This window comes from Brachyhypopomus gauderio, unplaced genomic scaffold, assembly GCF_052324685.1.
Source record: "Brachyhypopomus gauderio isolate BG-103 unplaced genomic scaffold, BGAUD_0.2 sc135, whole genome shotgun sequence".
NCBI lineage: Eukaryota > Metazoa > Chordata > Actinopteri > Gymnotiformes > Hypopomidae > Brachyhypopomus > Brachyhypopomus gauderio.
The window spans coordinates 320,942-337,962 of record NW_027506956.1 but is presented as its reverse complement, the minus strand read 5'-3'; the positions used below and the strand labels follow the sequence as shown (position 1 = coordinate 337,962).

Below are 17,021 nucleotides of genomic sequence, written 5' to 3'. Positions count from 1 at the left end.
CAAACCCAGAAGACATTGTATTACCTAACAATACGCTGAAAACAGCAGTGGTGATAGATGTAGCAATCCCAAGTGATGGAGACATACAAACGAAGAAATATGTGAAGTTGGGAAAATACCAGGGACTGAAAGAAAGTTCTTGAATGTGGAAGGTTAACTCCAAGGTTGTCCCAGTGGTGACGGGGGAATTGGAGGGGGAGGGGGGCATTTATCTCAGCATTGAAATAATCTTATTAAGTTAAATGATGATTCATGTTAGACGTTTTAGGAGTGGTGCTAAATTTTAATACATAGGCTAATTGGTCCCGTTAGGTAAACAAATGATCTTTTTCTGAAAACAGTCTTGTCGTTCACGCACATCCCAAGTGTGATTCAGTGCGCGTTCATGCTGGCGACAGGGAGGAGGTCGAACTTGGTCAGGAAACTGGGTTTCGGGGATAACCGGAAGAAGCAGGTTGTAGAAAACATCTGATAACGGTTGACTGTGGGTGCCATTAGAGCGAACGCTTCGGGATACTATTTTATATAATTGCCACACTAGGGAACGATAAATGGCACTGACACAGGGAAGAGTCTTGTCATTTTTATTGGACCACGGCGGAAAAGTGAAGAATTCAGAGCTTTTAAGTAACTTCAAAGAATTCATCAGTTGCAACGATCCGTTGGAAAAGCGTCGAAACAGGGATCTCTTCAAGAGTTTTGTAAATACTGTCGCTGTAGTTAAACAAATAGATGACGAGAAATACGTACTGGTGAAGAAGAAATACAAAGAATTTGTCAATGGCGAAAGAAACTCGCTGGAAGCCGAGATTAAGCGTAGTTCAACAAGCCCAAATTCCTCACTGGCATCATTAAGCGCCTCAGAACGGAGCGATTTTCCGACAAGTGAGTCTGACACTATACACAATGCAGATGTTTTAAATAATAATTGTAATTTTATCGCAAGCCCAAAATCTATCTACTGTACTAGTATTTCAGAGAGTTTACCCGCAAAGCCAGAGTTTCAAGTCAACAGTTCTGCTGATTGTGTTCCTGTGATGCCAACCCTGAGTAGATCACATAGACCCAGACAAGAAGAGTTTTTGAAAGTACTTAATATATCTAATAATACTGGAGTAGCCAAAGGGGGGGCTGTTTTTGCAGTTGTAGCAGTACAGTCCCCATCTCCACCACGTTCCCAGCACAAGCCTCCAAGCATAAACAGGATGAGAATCCACCAAGGACCAAGAGAGGACCCTGCACCTGAGCAGATGATCGCCTCCTTGGGGACTCTGCTACAGGAGGTGTGTGCTGACAGGACTGTAGCCCCTGGAAACAGCTCTTCACATCTGAGTGAAGTAATCGATGGAAATGACTTGAACAGATCACCAGGAACCAAGCGGAGACAGTCTGTGGCACCTGGTTCACCAGCCCTGAAAAGGGTCAACAAAGTCACCAAACCAGACTTGGATGTGAAGCAGTCAGCCACCTTCCCTCTGGAGCCTACAGAACACGAGTGGTTAGTGAAGTCTGCAACAGGACACTGGGCTCAAATCTCCCGACTTCTGCTCAAGGACATTAAGCTTGCAGAGAATAGAAACTTCATGTCTGGCTTCACAGCCCTTCACTGGGCTGCCAAAAAAGGAAACAGCAAAATGGTGTGCAAGATCCTTCTTATTTCAAGGCAAGGTGGGCCAGGGGTTGATGTTAACGCCAAGAGCTACGATGGCTACACCCCTCTGCACATCGCTGCTCTTCACAGCCATGAATCAGTCCTGAATGTTCTAGTGCACGATTTTGGCGCCGACTGCAACATACGTGACAACAGCGGAAAAAAGCCCTATCACTACTTGCGCAAGGACATGTCCCCCAAAGTGAGGGAGATGCTCAGAGACCCTGACATTGTGCGCTGGGCTGGAGATTATAAACGCTCAGACCATGAACAGGACTTTTCAGATCTGCCCAAAGGGTTCAGCACTTTGAGTAAACTCTTTCAGTCCAAGCACAGGAAGCAAGTGAGATGTAGACCAAGCTTCCACTTCATCAGCCCAGACCAAGATGAGGACAGAAGAGACTCTACATTCAGTTCTAGTATGTTCCCCTACAATTAACGAACTTCCCGAATAACACAGTATATCCTCAAATAGACCTTCCTCTAACTTCTCTTTCACTCCTGAGCTTGACTGTGTGATTTAATCTGTGAAATAACTACTTTGCACATAGATGTTAAAACAGTAAGTAGCCATGCCTGCCTTTAACATTTAACTTGAGAATTCTCTGATTGTCTGAGTAATGAAATGTTTTTTATATCTATTTATGAGAAGATTGCATTTGTTAGTACAGAACTAATTATTGTAAGTGTTGTTCAGTGAACAACTAAAGCTCACTCATGTTTGTATATGATAGAATTTCCTAGATATTCTGAAAGCTACAGTTCCTGTGACGGTTAATAAAGCATGTCTAGTGACTTGCTAAAGCAGAGTTGCCTGTCCCATTTGTTAAGCACAAACAATACTTTTCATTCTTCCCATGAATAACACATTTCTCCTACTTCCAAATATGGCTCTGCCTGTGTGTGTGAAAGGGGATGAGTGTGTATGTCTGTGTGAGTGTGTGTTGTGTCCTGAGAAACACAGCCTGATTGTATGAGTATAAAAGAGAAATGTCAGTCTGCTCTGTGTGGGCTGTGGGAATGTTGTCCTTGACTTTTTACAAGTAGCATTGCTTGTGTACAGGACCAAACTGTCTTGATACTTTGCAAAGGAAGAAAAGATGATGAACTTAGTTAATGATGCATAATTCACTGTAATACTTTCACATTTTGTTTTTAAATGCTGGCCACATCATAGCATTAACCTGACTGCTACTGCCACCCAGTTATATGTAGTGGCAGAGTTAGAAATGTAAATTGTGTTTTTTTATTATTATTATTATATACTCAAACTAAACAGGGTATTTTTTTGGGGGGGATGCTGGTATTTTGAAGATGCAGAAGTAATATAATTTCTCATTAGTTTGTTGCAAACAAACTACAGAATTGTTTGTCTGAAGGTTGACTCTGATATGTGGCTGATCTGTTCAGTAGATGTAAATACACCAATCAAACACAGTGTGGATGTCAGATTTGGCATCTGTTGCCATGTAGGATTTGTTAGGTATTCTCTAACCTTCCAGTACTGGTTGGTTTTTCACCACGGTGCTGCTGCTGGCCGGCTGTATCTCCACCGTGTTTGTACAGTCCTCAGTAACATTGTACTAGCTCTACACCCACAACCACACTGCTGCATATCACCAATCCTGTTGCACTGATGAGATTTTGCTACCCTACTGTTGTGAAGCTGTAGTTAAAGAGTGAGCAGTGCTGAATGGGACAGAAGAGGCCTGCTAGCCTGGCAGAAGGCCTACAGTGTGGTGGTGCATTTATAAACACTCCTATTAGAGGCGTTTCTAGTACCCTGGGAGTGTGGGTGTGAGGCTTCTAGTACAGTGGATGGGGATTGTAGAGGGATTGTAGGGGATTGCAGCCAATATTTGGTGTGTGTGAAAGTCACCCTGTCATCCTCTGTTCAGGTGTTTTATGTGAAGCGCTCCTAAAAGCCAAAAGCACATGCTTGGTCTGGCTTGTTTGATGTGGTCGTCCTCTCTCTGCTGTCCAGCTGGGACAGAAAGCTCATTCAAACAGGCAGGATGTCCACACATGGCATGCAGACAGTGACAAACGTCCCAACACTCCTTGTAACTTCCACAGCTAAATCCATATGTAGATTATGTAAATCTTAATGCAAAAAGGGTCTCTCTCTAGTTTAGGGCTGTGCTTTTTCTTCCTCCCACAAGTTTCAAAGACATTTACAATAAAAAATTAAAGATGACATCTCCAAATCTAACATATTTTTAAATTAAATTTCAATGTTATACTTTAAATACTGGATAAGAGCGTCTGCTAAATGCCGTAAATGTAAATGTGCATAGTTGCACATGAACAAACGTGTTAGTATCAGGAGCCAGAGATTCGCTCGTTATTATAGGTTATTTCTTAAACCGCGGGAACATCATTAGCCCCGTGAGGCTCTGAGTGTTTCGTGTTGCCCAACGAGTGATCATGTTTCTCCGTGTGTTCGACGCAATCAAGTCAAATCTCTTATCGAGATGCTCAAGCTGTCCGCACTAGCAATATAGCGCGCGACTCTTCATTGTGCGTAATACGGTGCAGATTTAAAAAAATGTTTCATGCTTGCTGTTTTTAGGGAACTGTAACCCCAACATTGGGTCTCCATTGGCGAACGTCATACCTGAGATTCTGCTCACTCGGGTTTGAGACGATTACTTGCACCTGTTACTTAAGCCCGACGGAAGTGATGTTTGGCTGGCTGGAGACTCCAAAGTTTTGGTGAAGGAGGTGTTCAAGTTTGACCATGGCTCAGTCGAGTTTGCCAGTTTGTTGCTTGAACGGAGTTCTTATACTACTCGTGATCGGTGTACCAACAATCAGGTCAGGCCAACCTTTAGAAAACGAATCTGTCGACCCGGACAACTTGGCTCATCACGGTAATATTTTGACTCCTTTGTTGAAAGCACTGTCAGACCAAGAACCATGGGGAGTGTACGCTCCACGAACCAGACCTGACTCTAGGTATGTACGTTTTATGAAAAGACTGTACAAGTTGTCTTCCAAACAAGAGCGGAGCCACGAAGCGTCGCATCTCTACAACACCGTTCGTCTAATTACGCCGCGACAGGAATGCCTTGACCAAAACACAGGTATGCCGACAGCAAGATGGCATTCTCCTACTGTATGTCTTGGCTGTGGATTCAGATCATTCCCAAAAGCTTAACAACAAACATACTCTTAAAAGCTACACATTGCTACAGCTTAAAAACAGGATCAACCCAATTTTTCCTTTTTAAAGAAATATGCAAACGAATAAAAAAAATAAAATCTTAGAAATAGAATGCTTCTATTTTGATTTATAGATATTTATTTAGCAGTTACTGCTTCAGAAAAGACTTTGTTAGGGTCAGAGGAGGAGCTGCAGTGTGAATCCTAGTTCATGGCCACACTGTCCCAGCACTGGAACACTGGTGCTGGTTTCTCTCATCTGTCCTGTTTGTCTAAGCTATTGTCAGCAGAGCAATGTTATCTGGACATATGGTGGAGGTACAGGTAGCCCCTCTCATACAGGACATGAGAAGCTACCCCAAATATGTATTTAAGTATAAATAAGTATTTGTTCTCAACTGTGTGTTCTGTTATATAGATCTTTTAATGTCTAAGCTCATGTTTATTTTATATTATCACTGTCCTGGTGTTTGGCTTGGATGCTTGCTATGAAAATTATACAGACAAGAGATGCTAGCTGCAATCCAGCTGTCCAGCAATACTGTACCTTAAAGCATATCCATGTAAGTGTTGGCTCTAGACCAAGGAACACTGGTTTCTTGGACACAGATTAAGACTAGTCCTGTTAGATGTGTAGTTCTTTATTATCTAGGTTTAGGCTTAATGTAGATCTTGCAAATTGACCAAATGAAATCTAATCTACTTGCATCAACTATAAGTCAGCAGTGTTTTCTACTCGACATAAAATGCTTAAAAAGTTTGCCTCATGAACAAACTATTAGAAAGTTAATTTTTTTACATGTAGTTTAAAATCTCTAAATATCAAATTATATACTTGGATGAATATAGATTTTTGCATGTACAACTCTTTTAGCATAGCAGGTTTAGGTTTAAAAGGTCTGCATTTTGCTTTGCTGAAAATCCATAGTGCATTTTATTTGATTATTTTCCCTGCTCATATGATTTTAGAGCTGAGCCACAAAGTACTACGGTTACTATAACCCCATTTATGCAGTTATGGATCGGGGCTTTTTAAAATGTAAAGTTCTGTTTTTGTCAGCACACTAAAACACGTATGTATGTATCCTTTTTATCTTGCATATTTCAATAAGTTGTGCTTTAGACTCTTGAGAAGGGGTGGAGATGATCTGTCTCTCAAAGATCTTTTATTTCTGGCAGAGTTTTTTATGCAGGACATTTCCTACAGTCTAGACCGCGTGCGAGCCCAGGAGAGGCTGCTCAAATCAGTCCTGCTCTACTCCGTCAACCACAACCACGCCGCCTCCCTGGCCTCCATCTGTTACCTGCAGGTGAAGGAGCAGGTGTCACCGGACAACACCCTGTGCTTCTGCTTGCCCCGCCCACCCAGCCACGCCAGACCCGTCAGCCTCCGCATGCACTCCAAGAGAGCAGGCCGACGCTGGTGGGTGGAGGTGGACGTGACGTCCTTCCTCCACCCCGTCATCCAGAGCCACAGAAAAGACATCCATCTGTTCATCAACCTCACCTGCCTGGTGGACAGCCATCCTGTAGGGGACGGCCATGCTCCCAGGAGTCCCGTGAAGCTCCACATGGCCCCGTCTCTCCTACTCTACCTGAACGACACCAGCGAAGTGGCATACCAGAGAGGGCCCACGCCACGCAGGTCAACGGCCGTCAGCTTGAACCCCTGGGACGAGATCTCCCTCCAGCCCGTGCAGCAAGGCTGGCGATCCGGACCGGTGCGGCAGACGTGGCGGGAAAGGCGGAGCCCTCCAAACGGAACCCAGGCACCCGGGCCGAGCCTTGACGGCAGCCTGCTGGACCTGCCCCCCACAGACGACTGTGACCTGTACGACTTCAGAGTAAGCTTCAGCCAGCTGAAACTGGACCACTGGATCATAGCGCCCCACAAGTACAACCCCAGGTACTGCAAGGGCATCTGTCCGAGAGTCGTGGGCTACATCTACGGCTCGCCGGTGCACACGATGGTGCAGAACATCATTTACGAGAAGCTCGATTCCTCCGTGCCCAGACCCTCGTGTGTTCCTTCAGAGTACGACCCTTTAAGTGTCTTGACCATTGAAAACGACGGCTCTATTGCGTATAAGGAGTATGAGGAGATGATAGCTACAAAGTGTACCTGCCGTTAACCGTCTGCATGTGTCTTACGAATCCCCTCAGCGTGCCACTTTATAAACGCAGGACAGTTTTTCACTTACCATGCTTACCGTAATGCTCAGGCCCAATCGCTGCCAGCATCATATTTCAGAACAAGAGGTTGTTTACTCCTCATTTTCTTCACAGAAGTCTTCATCCAAACAGTATTAGGAGCAACTGAGTGAATTCGCTATATTTTGTTATTGTGGTTTTTTTTTTTTTCCCCCTCTTTTCTCTTTTCTGTCCAGAAGTAATAATTGTTTGTGTAGGAGTATTGTAACAAAGCAATGGATAAAAGTATTTTTGTTTAACAGTTATTACTATCATTTAAGTTATTTTGTTAATTTATTTTGTGGTGGTTTTTCAGTTCTTTCTCTTTAACGCAAATGTGAAAAGTTTTAAAATAATCTAGTTCTGGACAGATTATGAAAAGTGTAGTCCTGTTTTCTAAATGAAACACTTTTACATTCGTTTTTATACCTGCGGATTGCAAACGGTTGTCATATGGGCAACCTGCCTCTTCATGATATCCAGAAAATAAGTTGCCCTAATTTATGGACAACTTGATGAGCATATTAAAAGCTCCAGGGCATTTAATCACTATGCGCCAAATGATTTATATTGGAATACATTGTCTATTTGTCATTTCTGTGTGCCATGTCTGTAGCTGTGTACCATGACCTTGCTGACTTTGCTTTCACATGAAAAATATAGCGTTCAATAGATTCATAGAAAAAGTTAAACAATAAAAAAAAAATGGAAGCACCCTTGATTTTTCATTACTTTTCAATTTGTTCATGCACGTTTCATATTGCAGTCTCTGATGTGCACATGTCCTGCTTTGTGAATTCAGTTTTTGATCACTATCAAAGGTTATGCATGTAGTGCTTTTTTAATGACTGGGCCCAAGCTCCAACAGAGCCAGAGGTGGTGGTGATGGTGCGGTCTGAGGCTGTCTGTTCTGAGGAAGAAACCCGAAGGGGAGCCGAGCTAGGAAGGTCGCCGTTACCTTCTGGTCAACACTGCACAGTGGGTTTTAATCACCACTACAGATGTGCATGTGTGTTTTGAGTCCCTCGGGTTTTGGTGACCAGTGGAAGTGGCTGACCCAAACCACAATGCACTATCTCCAGAATATATGGACCTGTGCATCAGTGAAGATCAACATGATGTCTGGCAGTTGGTGGTGTTACTGTTGGGTCTATGGATCTTCCTTACTGTGACCTGGAACCCCTACTCACAGATTAGGGTGACAGGAGGTAGAGTTGGGCAAACTCCCAGATTGGTGGATTTGGAATTGTTTTGGTTAAATCCCATTTAACAATCCTATAATCCCATTTCTGCTACTTAATAACCATTTCATGCATGAGAATACAAGATGTCATAACAAATAGAATGTAGCAATGCAAATTGCTTAACCTAGACCTAATGCTCTGTAGACCATAACTAGGACTTACTAGATCATTATGAGTTCAGAGAACATTTGTTCTCTAATAGTACCAAAGGGGACCCCACAAGCAAAGAACAGAGCTGATAATTTTAGCAATCTGAGCACATGCCACACATGCAAAAAACCACTAGGTGGTAGCAGAAAATTAGTGACTACAATTGCTGAACTTTTCTTCTGTGGTAGGTACCTAACGTCACCTCCAGGAGTTGGACTTGGTTCACTTTCTCTGCTAACGCAGAAAAAAGTCAAAGCTTAATATTTCAGGATACTGAAATCTCAAACTGCACATGTAATAATGTTTATTTTCAATGAACATGAACATGCTGGCCAAAAAGTTCATTAGTGTAAAGTTTTACAAAAAATGTTAACATACAGAAACCAGAATGCTTTGCTTTCTAGTCGTATACAAGATATTAAGTAAAAATGTATAAGAATAGCCATCAACATTCATCAGGTCCATCAGAATTACTGCTTGCCATTCCCGTTAATGGGCAGTTTCTTGTAGGCATCTGAATTCAGAAATGCCTTAATTTTGGGACGGGCAGACAGTGTCTCCACAAACTTCTTAAGGGAAGGGAAGGAATCCAGACACTTGGGGCTCAGCACCTGGTGGTTCAGCAGGACCTCAAAGAGACTGTAGTCTGCAAAGGAGATCTGCGAGGAGAGAGACAGCATCAGGATAATTAGCTCTAGACAGCGGTGATTCAGTTTTAGCCACATAACAGTCCTGCACTTTAACATTATCCCTGTTCCATCACACATGATGTTTGATGGGGAATTCAGGGTGAGAACAGCAGGGACAATGCTAATTCATGCAGGACCAGCAATTGCTGTTCTATAAGAGTGCTATACCGAATCTCCAACAAGGAAGCCACTTTCGTTTTTGGCCAGGACAGCTTCAAAGTAGCAGAGGTGGTTAGGCAGGTCTTTGATGTACGCTTCTTTACCATTATCCTGAGGAGAAAAAGGCAATCAAAATATTTAAAGAGCTACTCCTGCCAGTACAGTGTATTCACATGTATCTGTGTACAGCCCACATATCAGAGGAATATTCATATAGGTCAAGGGTGAGGAGGATAGATTTTAGTGGTAACATGGTGGGTTTTGTGCTACATTTGCAGTGAAACTATGGCTGTGGAATCTTAGGGCTTACATAATCTTGGTAGATCATTTTCAGATATTTGACACGAAGGTCTTCGACTCCATCAGCCATCATGTCGATGCGGGAGGCTTCACACACACTCTTCCCATAAGCACCTGTGCACACAGATGAAACAAAACTACTGATTGGGTTTGCACCGACAGAACTTGGAAAGGTGATCTGTGCATTAATGCTCTGTATATTTTCTGTTGCACGTGGGGGAAAACATCAGTTGAGGAGTGAAAATCCATATGGGTGAGGTTGGTATATTGGAACAGGCAAGACACCAACACCACACTTGCAAAAACAAGATTTAATTATTTTATCGCTCTGGATATCTGAATAAGAATCTTCCAAAATGCAACAGTGTAGGTAAGCCAGGAGAGGACCAGACTGGTGCAGAAGACCAAAAAGGTCAACTGAGGCAAATTCATCGTCTCAACAGTAGTCAATGCAGGTAAAACCTTTGGTCTGATTTTAGCTTTGGTGACTAAATTTAAATGCCCTGGACTGAATGTTTATATGCACAGGTTAAACAAGTTAATGAGTAACTGATAAATTAAGTAAGTACCATGTTTGCGTCCCAGATGCCGCAAAACTGCATTGGACTGAAACAAAGTCAGATCACCGTCTTCAAATTTAGGCAACTGCCCAAAAACCTATAAAAACGAAGATAGTTATGTTATTGAAAAGTTGGTTGTATGACAAAAAAAAAGACAAACAAAACACTATAGTGCCTTTCAAACTTGATGCTTTTATTACAATTTCATTCATGGCCTAAATATCCTAATTATATAGGTTTAGGAGGGGGTCTGGCAGAAAATCAGTGAGGACATTCCATTGTTTTTAAAACCACTCAAATCAAGAGTCATTCTAGAACTGAATATGGAATATTGGAATAGATCCGGGTTCTACTGCCTTTGCAAAACACTCACACAGGTTTTCTTCAAGTCTCCCTTCATCCATTCGTCGAAGGTCACCACAATCTCCTTCCACTGCTGGTCCTGGTCCGACAGCATGATCCGAGTTGCACCACATCTCCCTAGCACAAGGTCAACAGGTCATTGCTATGATAACAGCATGCCATTGTCTCATGCAGTAGACATTCATTTAACACATTTGATACATACGAGTGAACTATTTCCTGATGAAATATACAACACATTAACAATTACATTGCAATATAATGCAATATAGTACTATTTCCTCAACAATTTCATATAGCTAATGCCAAGAATAATATTCTTACTATGCAGGGGTGGAAAGTAACAAATTACATTTACTTACGTTACTGTAATTGAGTACTTTTTATGAGTAATTTGTAATTTTCTGAGTAGTTTTTGAAATGTGTAATTTTTACTTTTATTTGAGTAAATTTTTACTCAAGTAGTTTTACTTCGCTACATTTGAACCCCCTCACGTTACGGAGTAAAAAAATATTGATGGTGAAAAATTTAATTTAAACTTCTGAGTCCCGGAGCTGAAAGTCAATTGCGCTGTCAGGATTGGCTCGGCTGCCGCTCCTCAAAATAACACTAGAGGCACCCGACTCAGTCCTAGATTCTCTAGGCGCAATCAGCAGTGATTCGTTTTAGCTGTCTCTCTGGCTTCTTAAGGAAGCTTAGTGAAACAGATTACTGCTGAATTGTTTTGGCTCACCTTCACGTCTCTGATCTCTGGTTGAGTTTCTTGTGTTTAGGTGTCTCGCCACATTATGCTCTCTCTCGCTTTTCTACTACTTATTCTTGTAACTTGTATTCTTGTATCTCATGCGGTGCTTACTAGCCTACCTCAAGTTTTCCCCCTGCTTCATCTCTTCCTATCCGTTCTTCGTTTATTTTGGGAAGGGTTTTTGTTTCGTCACGGAGTTCTGCCTGCTGCCAGTTACTTCCCCTGGAGTCCAAAGTTTCGTTTTCTCAGCGTCTTTTCTGTTGCATTTTTCTCCAGTGTGTTTTGCGGTCGAGTTTATTTTCTATGCGTTGAGTTTATTCCGCGTCTCGTGTGATTGGCTTTCCTGCTTATGCGTGTGTGTGTGTGTGTGTGTGTGTGGACGCACGCACACATTTTACCCTTTGCGTTTTGTCGGCACTTGGGTCTACTACCCTCTTGGTTTTTTTCATTTTGCGATGTGTACTTGGTACACCCGACGTTACATGCGTGGCCTTGCCTTGCCTGCACCCTTTCCATTGTTTCATAATCAGGTCGTAATCTGGTGCACTTTTTTCTAAAAGGATGAGATTGTTCTACCTTTAAATCTTCTATCTATCAGGTTCTGTGGGAACCTGTGGACATTTTATTGTGAAAGTGGAATCCTGTGGGCACTGTACTTTTGAAAAGTTAGATCCTGTGAGCATTTTAAATAGTGGATTCCTGTGCGCATTGTTTTATTTTGAGATGTGGGATCCTGTGGTCATTTTATATTTTGAGTTGTGGCATCCTGTGGGCATTTTATTGTGAATAGTGGGATCCTGTGGGCACTGTATTTTGAATAGTTGGATTCTGTGAGCACTTTTAAATTGTGGGATCCTATGAGCATTTTAGTTTGATTTGTGGTATCTTGTGGGCATTTAATTGTGTGTACATTTTGTTTTTTGAATAATTTGTAATTTAAATTTCTTTATTCTTATCATAGTTTATGGTACAGGTTGTGATTGTCCTTGTGCTGTGAGGAAGTATGTTCCTGAGCCCAGCTGATCTTTTGCAAGTGTGGATGTGCACTTAAATATGCTTTGAAATCGATTAATACAACTTGTGCTAAATTTGATTCATGACTCATCATTTTTTGCATTAAATAACTGAAAGTAACTAAGTAACTTTTACTCAAATTACATTTTAAATGAAGTAATTTTGTACTTTTACTCAAGTAATTTTTGAGATGGGTAATTTTACTTTTACTCTGAATAGAATTTAGGCAAAGTAAAGACACTTTTACTCATTTACATTTTTTCAGTACTCTTTCCACCTCTGTTACTATGACAACTGGACTTTTTTGTAGTGTTTGATTAGACATACACAGTATCAATTTTTATCAATTGCATAAAGCAAACTGGTTGATGTTTTAATCATAATTTGGATCGGACTTGCTTGAAGGCCAAACTTCTCAAGGGTTATGAAATTCACAGCCAAACCTTCACCCTACTTTAGTTACACAGTTTAAAAACCGATTGTTCTGATTGTTCAGATATGTCGGGCACATACTGGAAGGGGACATGTCCGATTTGCATCGGTACCGTATCAGATCCGTTAGATTATGGCCAACTGATGGCACTTCAATGAAAAAAAAAAATCTAAAGTTTTTAGTTTACAGAAATGCATAAGCTCCATGGCATTTGGGTTCCATGTGCCAGCATTCAGTTGTATTTCGGATCATGTTTCACCACTAATGCGTCAAGAGAATATGATCTGTTCCCAGACCAGCTGCAGGACGTTAGTCACGTGACTGATGGAGCGTTACAAAGCAGATGACGTCTTACCTCTCACGGCGAAGTACGTGATCGTGTAAGGACTCACTACGGAGAAAGAGAGAGACTGGTAAATGTAGGCCTATTGTTACGTATTCTTCCTTTTTGCATAGTGTAAGAGACGGGTTGAAAATTAAAATGACAAATATTCTTAAATATCATTAATAATGCATCGCGTGCCTGCTCCTAAATCAATTTTACACTCGAATGTCAAATTCCCTGTTCCGACCGACTCGAAACACCCTTTCAGGACAATGCCGTGTTATGTAACGTGGCATACAGCCAAATAAACTTTTCCTTTCATGCACGTTGGAAACGAGGTCGTCTGTTCTATTACAACACAAAGCGGTTTCAACACGAACTTCTCTATTTGAACTTGCATACATCGCACAATCTGCCGACTCCACTAAAAGTTCAAACTGGTTAGCGAGACATTCGAGCAAGTTTTTATTTCTATTTTCCTGCTCAGACTTGCACATAAACGTTACGTGAACAATGAACAAACGTTCCCGTTTCACGACGACATGAAAATAAATAAACGGCTGGTCGTGCACAAAAGGTGTAACTGTATATTGCACGTGCACTTTCATCGCTAGTTTAAGGAATAAAAGAAAAGTTAAACCTACGCATAACGTTCACAATAACGTGCACCAGTCCAGACTAAATGTTACGCAACCGTTCAAACTACAAGTCTGTCATACAAATGAAACTAAATGTTATGCAAAAGTTTTATATCAAAGAACTATCATAAACTGGTCAGGTTACTCACTCTTTGTGCAACTGCGTGTTTCGCTCCTTCTGCGCTGTCGGTGCCAAAGCGAAGTAGTTCTGACACTTGTCGCCGCCTCTTTTATAGCCTTATGATCACCTAGATTTTTTGTTGAGTCATGCTAACCGGTTTAGTTGCTTAGCCAACACGGACAGCTGGTTACTGTATGAACAGCACAACTAGCCTCTGTACTGTACAACAAACGCTGTAGATCACGACAACCGGTATGTTTAGGTCTTACGTAATGCCTCAAATAAATAGCACGAAAGCCTCCGTTGGTGTCACCCGGTTCATGCATTTCATGAGTCTGTTGTATCTTCTGCGTAGCATCTCAGTGCAATCAGCTGTATATTGGTGGCTGAGTGATTCATTAAACATAGTCAGACCTATGGAAATTGCATTAGTGGCATATCTGTATCTGCACAGGTTTCTCTCTCTGTGTGTATTTGTGTGTGTGTATGTGTGTACATAGTACTCACATCGTGAGTTGCAAAGTAATCCTTCGAGTTAATTACCAAGAATTGTCAATCATTTTAATAGCATATATGGTTTGCTTGCTTTTGCCAGACACCGCGCCTCCTCGTCTTCCTCCTCCCAGATAATCTTCTTCCTCAAAAGACTCTCCCTCCTCAGACATGTTCAACCTCCACTCACTGCATTTGGAGAGGGGACTGTCTCCGTGTGTGGTAACCCCTCATTAGTTAATGCAAATGGGCCATGTTTAAATGTTTATTTGCTGATTACAGAGTAGGACCACTGGTGCAACCCTTCCTGAAGAGGATGATCTCCTTGAGTCTGTGACTGTAGGGGAAAACGCAGGCATGCAGACAAATTGCTCTGTTTATTTCAAAACACAGATTAAAGGAAGCAGCATCCCTTGGGGATGTATCCCCCCCACACACTCCCCATGTGTTGTAGAGAGAGAATCACATGATTTTTATGTTGGCAGATGGGGTGATCATCCTTAAGGAAGAGTCATTAACTAGGCTAAAGGGTATATATGTAGTGGATTGTTCTTGTGGCATATTACAAACGGCGCTATAATTGCTCCACCCCAAGCTGAGCTGGCTGCTACAGTGTAGTGACTGAGAGAGTCCTCAGTAGTATAGTATTACAGAGAACTCATATATGCAGCAGCTATTTTTTTGCTCTGTTCCTTTGGCGTAATCAGCAGTCAAGATGCAGTGCTGATAAGATGCTTTTTAAGAAGCCCTCTGTAATCCTAAAAAGCAAACCCAGTCTGATGTCTAAACTATGCTGATTTCTTTGACTTCACTAAAGTGTTTGCTCACTGGGTCTGGTTGTTAATGATATGTCAGCTGTGATGTGATGCCGTACAACAGCAGAAATAATGGAAATGGAAATGGGAGGTTGGTGGAAGTTCCAAAGATGGTTGTAAAGTTGTAAAGATGTAAAGATTAAACACGAATGCAGGTGTATGGTCTGGTTAGCACATCGCTGGGCTCACACCATAATGAAAAATGTCTCGGTGATACTTATCCGATGTAGCTGTGTCTCTGTTCTATGTGTTTGTTCAGTGTACTCGACAATGAAGCATAAAATGCACGATGCATATCTGAGCATGCACAAGCATGCACGTACACACACACATGTACATGGACCTCTGTTATATTAGTGTCTGCTGTGTCTGAAAAGCGCTGTACTTTAAACCTCACTGAGAGTGTTGTGCATGTGCATGTCATAAAGCTCATGTCATGTTTTGCACATATTGCCGTGTGCCCTCTCTCTATGGAGCTTGTTATAGGCTTCCTTCTCCCAACTGAGCATCACCTCTGAGACCAGATACTACTGCCGTCCAAAAACACGCTCATCAACAGGCTTTGGTTGGGTCCAGGGTTGGAATGAAGTATAGGACTCTGTCCACAGTCACAAGACCCTGTCGTCATCCATGGGGTTCAGGTATGATCCCTCTCCTGGGATTTAGCTCAGTAAGGCAGGAAACATGTTTCTCTTGAGCTATGGAAAAGTTTTGTATGTTCTGTTGTTTTATCTCTCAATACATGGACTTCTGGCCTCTTTACAGTAGAACATTTGAAATGAAGCTACTGCTACCAACAAAACGTAAAAGCACCAGTTAAGATGCTAGAAACACGGTTCAGGTCCATCTCTGGGACCATGTGGAGGTGTTTGTTTTGCATGTTAAAGTGGTGAAAGCCTGTTTTGTTTTTGCGAGCACTGGGAAATGCAGTTTATATGCCACGTTCTCTGAGCTGCTGTGCTACCATTTAGCTTTTGTTGGTGTAATATTCAGAGCTGCATATTGACACTGGTGATGTCAGCAGACACTGCACGGTTGTGTTCCGTTTGTCTCCCCAGCAACATCACATCCCTGCCCTGTTAAGCCGGATTTCATAGCAGCTGGCAAAGCAATGTAACAGAAAAGAAGGACTTTCGGATGAAAACTATGGCAACTGCAGCCATCAGCTGCCTCCCTTGGTAGGTGAGGAGACAGTGGAGTAAAATCAGCTTCTGAGCAGAGCTCAGGACAAGCAGACGGCCCTCTGTTCAGATGCAGAGGGATTTCTCTAGTGCTTGCTCACAAATGCATGCAGCTAAGGGTAACGTAAGGGGTATTGTTTGCACTAGTAGCTGGAATAACATCCATAATGAGACAATGCTTTGCTAACACTCTGGAGATTTCAGCTCTGGTGTGGAGTAAGCAGCCAGAACCAGAACATGTGAATCTACATCTGCTCTTATTCTCAAAGCCACGGTTACCCTTTCCTCCAGACGGAAAAAAAACCAACTCAAAACCAAGTATACGAATGCAAACACTTGCCTGTGGTAGCGTGCCGATGTGTTTGAGAAAGGTCAGGCCAGAGCAGAGGCCAGTTGTGGCTTTCAGTGCCTTTCACTCATTTCTGCCCTGTCATGCAGACTTGGCAGCTTTTACGGAAATGCATTGCTTGATTGTGAAACAACCCGTTCTTCCTGTCTGGCCCATACACACTGACTGTGTGTGTTTGTCGTTTAGCGGCATTGTAAGTGGGTGTGTAGTCAATCAAATACAATTAACTTCATCAACCCTAATAATAATAACATTGATTTACATCAGTGCAAAGAATTCTAACAAAATGATCAGTTCCACATTAATGATATTGTCCCAAAATCTCCCATCAACAAAAAAAACAATGTATTTTTGCAAAACTAATAAAGACACTTTTTAATTGTAATGTGTGATCATTTCCCATTATGTTATGTGCTGTATGTTCCTCTGATTCTTG

General features: G+C 42.0%; 3 protein-coding genes and 1 long non-coding RNA gene across 4 annotated transcripts; 3 read left to right on the top strand and 1 right to left on the bottom strand.

Annotated features, from left to right (window-relative positions):
* Nucleotides 1-273: 273 nt before the first annotated feature.
* Nucleotides 274-2,455, top strand: sowahab (sosondowah ankyrin repeat domain family member Ab). The gene has a single exon (XM_076994102.1). It carries the CDS (start codon nucleotides 552-554, stop codon nucleotides 2,088-2,090), a length of 1,539 nt encoding a protein of 512 aa, XP_076850217.1. The 5' UTR covers nucleotides 274-551; the 3' UTR covers nucleotides 2,091-2,455.
* Nucleotides 2,456-3,983: 1,528 nt separating this feature from the next.
* gdf9 (growth differentiation factor 9) lies at nucleotides 3,984-7,720 on the top strand. Its single transcript, XM_076994134.1, has 2 exons — nucleotides 3,984-4,737; nucleotides 5,996-7,720. The coding sequence occupies exons 1-2, from the start codon at nucleotides 4,392-4,394 to the stop codon at nucleotides 6,946-6,948; spliced, it is 1,299 nt and encodes a 432-aa protein (XP_076850249.1). The 5' UTR covers nucleotides 3,984-4,391; the 3' UTR covers nucleotides 6,949-7,720.
* A 967-nt stretch (nucleotides 7,721-8,687) lies between these two features.
* On the bottom strand, nucleotides 8,688-13,875 carry LOC143499445 (glutathione S-transferase P 1-like). Its single transcript, XM_076994101.1, has 7 exons — nucleotides 13,777-13,875; nucleotides 13,020-13,055; nucleotides 10,482-10,588; nucleotides 10,118-10,205; nucleotides 9,559-9,662; nucleotides 9,258-9,359; nucleotides 8,688-9,059 (listed from the first exon to the last, which is right to left on the bottom strand). Coding segments are annotated over exons 1-7 (627 nt in total). The 5' UTR covers nucleotides 13,778-13,875; the 3' UTR covers nucleotides 8,688-8,870.
* Nucleotides 13,876-13,903: 28 nt separating this feature from the next.
* On the top strand, nucleotides 13,904-16,947 carry LOC143499446 (uncharacterized). The gene is made up of 3 exons (XR_013126077.1): nucleotides 13,904-14,000; nucleotides 14,344-15,696; nucleotides 16,114-16,947. It is a non-coding gene; the product is annotated as an uncharacterized LOC143499446 (long non-coding RNA).
* The last annotated feature ends 74 nt before the right edge of the window (nucleotides 16,948-17,021 follow it).